Source organism: Gracilinanus agilis, chromosome 2 (assembly GCF_016433145.1).
Source record: "Gracilinanus agilis isolate LMUSP501 chromosome 2, AgileGrace, whole genome shotgun sequence".
NCBI lineage: Eukaryota > Metazoa > Chordata > Mammalia > Didelphimorphia > Didelphidae > Gracilinanus > Gracilinanus agilis.
In genome coordinates, this window is record NC_058131.1 from 709827529 (window position 1) to 709836873 (window position 9345).

The 9345-nt window shown below is 51.9% G+C and overlaps 1 protein-coding gene across 1 annotated transcript in view; it reads left to right on the forward strand.

The window, feature by feature from the left end:
* Positions 1 to 9345, forward strand: part of FAM13C (family with sequence similarity 13 member C) — an 82397-nt gene that overhangs the window by 65457 nt on the left and 7595 nt on the right. Inside the window, exons 7-9 of the mRNA XM_044659217.1 lie at positions 2166 to 2247; positions 3713 to 3927; positions 7690 to 7785. Of these exons, the coding sequence (XP_044515152.1) occupies positions 2166 to 2247; positions 3713 to 3927; positions 7690 to 7785 (393 nt within the window). The remainder of the gene's footprint in view (positions 1 to 2165; positions 2248 to 3712; positions 3928 to 7689; positions 7786 to 9345) is intronic.

Genomic DNA, 9345 nt, shown 5'->3' on the forward strand with positions numbered 1-9345 from the left:
CCTCCCTTCCTTTTCCTTCCTTCCTTCCTTCCTTCCTTCCTTCCTTCCTTCCTTCCTTTTTTCTTTCTTTCCTTTCTTCCTTCCCTCCTTCCTTTACCCACCTTGGCTGCTTAATAAATCAGGATGACCCTTCTGTGTATATCTCTAGAAGACCCCAGGAGGCAGGAGTCTCAGGTCAGAGATCTCTGGCCAGGCCTGAGCCTGCTCAAAGCCTCTGGTCACTTTAGGCTGGCAGCTGCTCGTTCTACCCATTCCCATGGCTGAGTCTTGTGACAGCCCTTGTGGCAGATGGACCCCGGCCCCCCTTGTGCTTCGGGGTCTGTGGGGCTGTCCATCCTCTTGATGCTTTTTCTTGAAGGATGCCCGAGATCCCTGCTTGAAGGAGGCTGTCCCGAGGGCCGGCCCTGGGCCCTCTTTTACCCATTCATCCAAGGCGATGGGTGCAGGGAAAGAGTCCTCCGAGAACAATAATGCTCTCTCAGGGCCTTGAGGGGCCTCTCAGGTCATCCAGGCTGACCCTTCTCTGCACAGAGATCCTTTGAAAACATGGCCAACAAGGAGCCATTCAGCCTTGGTCCGAAGACCTCCGAGGACGGGAGCTCGTCCCCTGGACGCCTCGGTCCTTTCTGTTTGGAGTAGGGGTCAGTGCGAGGAAGCCTGACCAGCCATTCGAGGCTGACTATCCCCCGTGCCGATTCCCAACTGCTCCTAATGCTGCCCTCACGCCTGGCCGGCCGTTCGTCGCCTTTTTGGTGTCGGGGCCCTCGTTGGCAGGCCTTGCCTCAGAATCATGCTTTTAAATGACTGAAGAAAATGCACGATTTCCATGAGGGGTTAGTGAAAACGTGGACGTTGTTTCTTCCCAGCCAAAAGCCCGCATCCTCTGAGCTCTGTCCAAAGCCTCCTGGGAGGTGTGGGGACCCTCGAGGAGCCGGACTCCTTCTAGCAGGGTTCATTTTTGTACTAACAAGTCAGTCATGTAGCCCTCTGAGGCATAGCAAGTACTATAGGAAGCAGATGGCGCGGGCAGCAGGGGGGCTTAGTGGATGGAGAACCAGGCCCAGAGATGAGACGGGGGTCCTGAGTTCAAATCTAGAACTCCCATTGCCTAGCCCTTATCCTTCTTCTGCCTTGGTACCAATACACAGTAGTGATCCTAAGACAAAAGGTTTAAATACAAAAAATTACATTTTAAAAAAGAAAGTGGATCACGCCAGGCTCTCCTAGCTTGATGGTTGGCAGAAATTGGCGGGCTTTGTGTTCTACTGGCCTCGCTTCTGCTGACCCCAGATTGTCCACTTGACACAAGGGGGGCTGGAGGAGGACGGCGCCGGGGCCTCGGCAGAATCTCCTTCTGGGACTCTTCTGAATGGTTCCCTGCCAGGCAATTTCCTTAGCAGAAGATCACAGGATTTAGGGCCAGAAGCTGGCTCCGGGATCACCTCCTCATTTTCTAAATGAGAGCCCGGCCACTCGGTATTCTAGTCTGCCTGAATTCCATTGATGGGGAAGCCTCCATCCCAGCCCACTCTGGACTTCTGCCCAGGTCCTCCCATCGACGTATGTCCAGGTCTCGAGTCTGTGGTTCTGCCTCCCAGCTTCCACCTCTGCCGTGATGGGGGGCAGAGGGAGGAGGCTTTTATTAAGCACCTACTATGTGCCAGGCATGGAGACAGCCAAGACGGTCCCTGCCCTCCAGGAGCCCCCAGGACAGACAAACGTACGTCTCCCCGGAGGCGACGGGGGGGCCCTGAAGTTTATGGAGTCATGACTTGGATCTTGGCTTCAGAAAGATCACTTTGGTGGCTGAATGGAGGATGGCCCGGAGATGGGAGACACTGAGGCAGGCAGAGTCCCCAGCAGCTATGGCAGGGGTCCAGGGGTGAGGGGGCCAGGGCCCAGATTGGGATGGGGGCAGTGTCAGAGGAGAGGAGGAAGGGTACTGGGGGACCTCAATGGGCCTGGCACCATCTTGAATATGGCGGGTTGAGAGAAAGTGAGGACTTGAGAGGTCTTGAGGACTGGAGCCCGGGTTCTGGGAGGACGGCGCCCTCCTCTAGGGCAACAGGAAAAGTAGGAGAGGAGGGGAGGGTTTGGAGGAAGGCATCGTCTTAGGTGGTTGCCCCCAGCCCCGCTTTGCCCCTGACCTGCCCTCTCTGCTTCAGCCTTCTCATGGAGACAAGACTTCCAACCCTGAAGTCCTGAAGTGGATGAATGACTTGGCCAAAGGCCGGAAGCAGCTCAAAGGTAAATGGCAGGTGGGGGTGTGGGGCGGATCCTGAGTCAGTCTGGAAGCTTCCAAAGCCTCTATCTCGCCTCCCATCTTGGTGCTTTGTGCTGGGGAGGATGTGAAAGGAGGTCTGCGGCACCCCTGGGGCTCTGCCTTGCATCTGCCCCAAGTGGCGGGACCTGGGGAGCCCGAGTCTGATCCACAACAAAAGCCAGGTCAGCGGCCGCCACACTGACCGCTGAAAAGGACGGGCCGCTTGGAGAAGCCTCACTGACCTGGTCAGAGCCCAGGAGTCTGAGCTTCTCTGTCGGGAAAACCACCTGAAAGGGGGTTACGTTGGGCGGATGAATCTCGGACTTCCTGCCGCCATGTTTTGGTCTTCTTTGTCTTTTGGTGGCCCCACTGACCGGCACACAGCCAGCCTTAACGAATGTGTGTGGATTGTCTAACGTCACACCTCCCTCCCCTCCGTGACATCAGTCTGCTTTCCTCAACTTTGGGGAAGACTGTTTAAAGGCGTAACGATCCCATCCTATCGAGCTAGGACGAGAGAGCAGCTAGAAGCCTTCTGGCATCCCTTTGAGGGCCGAGGGAGACATCTGCGGGCAGAGGACGCTTTAGTTTGGCACAGCTGCCTCTTGTCCAGTTCATGGAAGAAGAGCCTCGGGCTCGGAGCACCGAGAAGGAAACGCGCCTTCTCCCTCTCGGTAGAGAAGCGGGGTGGGCTGCTGGGGACATGGGGTGAGCCGTGCCCGGGTAGGCAGGCTGGCACGTCTGTGGGCCTTGCTTGCCACTTCAGGAAGGGTTCAGCGGGCAGGAGAAACAATACACAGCATCAACTTTTTTAAAACTTTTAAAAGAAAATGCACCTGACTGAAAAAAAGGTGCGATTACGGCTTTCCCTTAACGGCCATCCGCTGAAACGGTGAGCCACTTCCCTTACCCTTCAGATTATAACTGAGAAGCATGACGGGGACAAAATAAATTGCATGGAGGTCAGTAGTGCCTCTTCAAAACAAAGTCTGCCAGGGCCTTCTGGGATGCCAAGGGGCCCCTTCCAGAGTGTTTACAAGGAGCGGCATTTTAGTCCCACGGCAGAAACATGACTTCCTGGCTCAGCCCGGCCCCTCTCAAGATTTCTGCCCCACTCCAACCCCACCCCAAATATTGGCTCATAAATATTACCCTTCCTAGGGGGTGGTTTCATGTTTAAGGAATCCCTCCTGAAGGATTACTGATGGTGGAATTTCAGGCACCTTTGTAAGGGTTGAAGGAGCTATTTGGAGGCCAAGAAGCCAACGTAGTTCCCCCCAAACCCTGCTCCTGAGGGGGTGCCCATCCTGCTTCAGTAAGATTGGCTCCTTCCATTTTCAGGCCTTTCCAGGGTTTGGAACAGGACTGATGTGGAAAGCTAGTCATATGATCTCCAACAGGCCCTGAATGATGGTGGTCATCTGTGTTCATTCGTGGTATTTCCCACAGAACTGAAGCTAAAGCTCTCAGAACAACATGGGAGTGTGCCCAAAGCCCTGCCCCACCGGACCCTGCCCCAGGAACCCGCCGCTGTGCCCAAAGAGACGGAGAAGCCAGAAGCTGCAGGCACCGAGCCAAATTCCTCTGGGGAAGAGATGCCAGATGCCCTGGTCAAGCCGTCGAAGGAGCAAAGAGAACCACTGACTGCCCAGGAAGATGCCAAGGTACAGCAGGACATTCCCTGAATGATACCAGTGCCACCTTTCACCACACTCCAAGATTTATCAGTTGTTGGAGGTGGAGGAACACATGGATGGGAGGGGGTGCTATGTGGAGGTGGGGCAACGTAGAGACTGGGGGCCAAGTGGAGGTTGGTACCTTGAGGGGTGGCTACTTGGGCATCCTGTCCATCAGAGACTGGAGGATGTCAAGGGCTTGCTTCCAAGCACGGGTTAGGCTGGCCCTGGTGGCCCTGGTGGCACTGGGAAAATTTCTTGGGGATGCTGTGGGATGGGGCCATCTGATCTGTCCCAGGATATCTTTGGAAGAAGTGAACCCCAGGGGAACTGTGGCCGTCTAATTTGCTGCTTTGGAAGGAAGCATGGTGCCCCCACCCCCACTGTTCCCTCTCCTTCCCCCCACTCTCTGGCTCATCCCATACAGCAGCAGCGTCAGACTCAAATGGAAGTAGGTTCCCATGGGCCGCATATTAGCTAGAAACCCACACATTGACATTATAATTAGTTGCATTTTATTTTGTTAAACATTTCCTGATTATATTCTCATCTGGTTTGGGTGGGAGTTGGGAGTTATGCTGACCTTGGGAATTTGACACCTCGGATGTAGCTATGGACCAGACCTAGGGATCCTCACCAAAACTTCAGGAAATGGACTTAGGTGGTCTTCAGGACTTCCTTCCCTTCTCTGTGTCCTGCCCTTCCATTCAGTGCCCCTTCTCCCCCCAAGTAGCCCATTGCCATTATGTTGCCTCACTGCTGCTGAGGGCCCTCTGCAGGACCCTTTGCTTCTACTTTTAGGAGACCCTTCATTGTTCTGATAGCCATACTCGGGACATCCCACTGATCTCCTGGCCAAATTGTGAAGCCCCCATGCAGAAGCCCACTCCAGATGTGCCCACTCAGCCATGAGTGAGGCAGCGGGACTCACTGCCTTCTTCCCGGCTCTTTTGTCACATTGTCAGCTCCTACTGGGTCTCCTCCTTCCTCAGACATCATTCAGCCAAACTTCCCTCCAATCTTGACTCTGCCATCTTGTGCTCATGAAATGGATTTCTTGAGCTTCAAGGGTCAGACTTTACATTTATGTTTTTGTTGTTCAGTTATGTCTGACTCTTCATGACCCCATTTGGAGTTTTCCTGGCAAAAATATTAGAGTGGTTTGCCATTTCCTTCTCCAGCTCATTTTATAGAGGAGGAAACTGAGGCAAAAAACATTAAGCCACTTTCCCAAGGTCATAAAAGTGTCTGAGGCTAGACTTGAACTCAGGTCTTCCTGGACTCTATCGACTCTACCACCTAGCCTCCCCTTGAATACCAATTATATTTCATTTTATTAGATTCTGTCCAATGTTTTCAGGATCAGAGTATCATGTTAGCCTGTCCATATCTTTTTGGACCCTGAGTCTATCTTCCAGGGTGAGTCATCCATCCTAGCTTTAGGTCATGCCTTTTTTCTGGTCATCGATGGACGTGTAACCTAGCTCTGAGCTAAGCTAAGCAGAGACCCCTGGGACATAGCCTTGGAGACCTCCTTTCAAGCTGACATGTCACTGTTATTGAGCATTCTCTGAAATCAGACTAATTGTCCTATTGACTAGCTGACATCTGGTGAGCTCATTCACAAGAGGAGCATGAGATGCTGGACCAAATATGGCACTAACGTCTAGGGGAACTGTTCTGTAGCGTTCTCCTCACTTTGGCAATTCTGTCCAGAAAAGAAATACACTCAATCCATCAACTGATCAATATCTATTAAGCACCATATTCCATTACATCACTAATTCTTGGTGAAGTTGCGCTGTCCCTCTGGGATCCCAGTTTCCTTGTCTATAAGAACACTGATCATATATTTAATAATAGAGCCTGGGATCTTGCCATAAATCAAAGTCACACTCATTGGCCTATAATAACAGACTTCATTTTTTTTAAATTTTAAACCCTTAACTTCTGTGTATTGACTTATAGGTGGAAGAGTGGTAAGGGTGGGCCATGGGGGTCAAGTGACTTGCCCAGGGTCACACAGCTGGGAAGTGTCTGAGGCCAGATTTGAACCCAGGACCTCCCATCTCTAGACTCTCAATCCACTGAGCTACCCAGCTGCCCCCTCAGACTTCATTTTTAAAACAAAATTAGTTTTTCTAGCTTACAATTTTTAATCATCATTTTCTGACATTTTGCGATCCATATTCTCTCCATCTCTTCTATCCCTCCCCAAGATGGCAGGTGGTACGATCTAAGTTGGATATCTTTTATCATATAATCTGTATTTCCCTGTTCATCATGTGGCAAAACAAGACACATATTGTCTACACCAGAGAAAAACTCATGGAGCCCTTCAATCTGCATTTGAACTCCATCTGTTGTGGTGGTGGGCTTCCTGTTGGGTCCTGGTCCCGTGGAGTTGTCCTGGATCCTTGCCTTGTTGAGAATAGTCAAGTCATTCACAGTTGGCCATCCATTGTGCATTGTTGCTATTACTACATCCACATTTCTCCTGGTTCTGCTCATTTCACTTTGCATCACTTCATAGACATCTTTCCAAGTTTTTTTGTGATCATGTGGTTTGACATTTCTAGTGCAAACCCCCCCCCCCAAAAAAAAAAAAAAACAGAATAGGAGAACATTTGCTTTTTTCTAGTCCTGAGGAGACTCGCTTGTTCCCTGTGATTTCTCAAATGATCTTATGACCAGAGATCTAGGGTTGGGTTGAACCTTCAAGGCCATCTCCTCTAGATCCATTCTTTCTCCGAGGACTCGAAGAAGCTGAGACTCCGAGAAAGTAACTGATGGAAGCGACAACCGATTGTCAGAGCCAGGAGGAGAACGCGGCAGTTTTGACTGGTTCTAGCTCTTGTTCCACTGGACCAAGTAGTTACGTCTGGCCTTTATCACCTGCTGGTTCTCTTGGACCCAAGGATGTGGTTGATCTCATCCGGCAGCCAGGCAGTGCTGATTCCTTCGGGCGGGCTCTCCCTCTCCACGAGCCTTTTTTGTTTTCAGGGCAGAGAAAACCCACGGGACAGGTCCTGAGCGGCTGTCTGTGTGGGTGAAGGTCACTATCTGGCCTGTTCAACTTTTTCCTTTCTTTGCTCTCCTTTTCTCTCCCCGAGAGCTAAGAACACCCTCCTTGGTCGTCGTGAGCTTTCTCGGCTCATTCTGCTCTTTAGCCCTGTCCGACTCTCTTCTTACAGTCCTGAGCCACACTGTTGCCCCCCCCCGCCCCCCCGCCCCCAGTGGCCTCTTCTTGTTCCCATCTTGTGTCTGCTCCCTTTAAGAAGCAGAATTGGCTGGTGAGCCCCTGTGCATCCTCATGAGCCTCCGCATAGAGGATGGGGAGTGGAGGACCCAGAAAGCATTTGGACTTCATGTGGGCAGGCCACAGGAAGATCACCTTCCCTGAAATAGATGGGATCTGGGGTAACTAGGTGGCTCGGTGGATGGAGAGCCAGGCCTAGAGATGGGAAGTCCTGGGTTCAAATCTGGCCTCAGACACTTCCTAGCTGTGTGACTCTGGGCAAGTCACTTCACCCTCATTGCCTAGCCCTGACCACTTTGGGGCACCTATGCTAGGATCAAAAAGTAAATAAAATAGATGGGATCCCTTTTCAGAAGGCGATGGGCAGGGCTCTTGTGCACGCTCCTCTATCCTCGCGGGCACTCTGTCGGGTCCTGATGCTCTGTGTCAGGCCAGCGGCTCGATGGGCCCTCGTGTACGAGGAGAGCAATCATTCACATCTGGCTTTCCAGGTAATGAAGCAAGACAAGAGCCTGATAAAGCCCCTTTATGACCGCTACCGAATCATCAAGCAGCTTCTGTCCACGCCTTCGCTGATCCCGACCATCGTAAGTGTCGGGGCTTTCAGGGCGCACGCACCCCCACTGCTCTGGGGACTCAGGCCTGCGGAGAGATTGGGGCGAGAGGGGGGGAGGCTCAGGCCGATGGTCAGGGGCTGAGCCGGGAAACAGGACGTCCTTCCTCCTGCCTGTGGGGATGCCGGGCACCGAGGAGGAGATGCTTCTGCTGTAAGAATCATGTTTCTGTGGGTGGGAGAGAAGCCACAGGCTGCAGGTGGGCATTGGCTGGGCAGCCAAAGTAGGTCCTTTGCATTCTATGCACACGGGCTAATTCATCTCCTTTACAAAGAAAGTTGGAAGTAGGCTTTTTCAACCTACTTTGGGCGTGTTGTGGCCATTTTCTTTAATAGAGAAATTGATTCCTGCGCGGACAGCTAGGAAATCTGACAAATCCTCTGATCAGAAGCAGACTCTTAATGCAGCACACAATTCAAAGGAACAAGGAAATAACAAATAATAAATTTTAAGTATTTCAGTGGATGTGGATGTGCTCTTTATATTTTCTTGAGTATAAAGCACTTTAAGAGAGATTGGAGGGAGTTGGTTGAGGGCCACACTTAGGATCAGGAAGACTTGGGTCAGTGGGAAAGACCCTTGACTTTGGAGCCCAAGAACTGGGTTCAAATCCTACATTTGTCATTTATTACCTATGTGACTTTGATAGGCCTCTGTTTCCTCCTCTGTAAAACAAGAGAGTTTGATCTGGCCTCAAAGCCTCATTGGAGGTCATATTACTTTCCCATCACTGGAATCGATGATCCCACTTCTTCCTGACTTCCAGGCATCCCTGACCTAGAGCAAGTACCCCGAGCTCATTCTGCCTCGGCTCTCCCTGGGGCCTCAAAGCCAAATGGGGAGCTCCCTGGGCAGCTGCTGGGAGGAGGGGATGTGGGGCTCTGGCCAGAAGGAAAGACTGGTGAGTCATTTCAGCTCTCTTCCCTTCTCCTTGGGGTCACCTCTTTAGACCAGCATCTGGGTTAAGTCCTTCAGCTTTCAAGTACCCCACCAAGAGAGATCTCCACCTGCTTAATGAGAGCCCTTCAAGGAGGGGCCTGATAGGGTCCACACTTGGGGCCTGCTTCAAATTCTTCAAAGACTTTATTAACTAGAAAGTTGGGGAAAGGCTTTAGAAATGGTCTGGTAGAACTCCCTTGACATTACAGAAAAGGAGATGGATGACCAGAGCAGCAACTCAATCAGGGAACAACCATTCACTTCATGCAGTTACATGCAGGCCCTAAGCCATAGGCCATGGCTACAGAGCCAAAGGTGGCGCAGCGGCCTTCCTGTACACAGGACTGCCTCTCTGGGACACTTGGGTAACTCACTCTTCCTCTCTACCCTCCCTCCCTCCCTTCCTTCCCTCCTTTCTTCCTCCCTCCCTCCCTCCTTTCTTCCTCCCTGCCTTCTTTCCTCCCTCCCTCCTTTCCTCCTTTCCTCCCTCCCTCCCTTTCTTCCTCCCTTCCTTCCTCCCTCCCTTCCTTCCTTCCTTCCCTCCCTCACTCCTTCCCTCACTACTTCCCTCCCTCCCTCCCTCCCTCCCTCCCT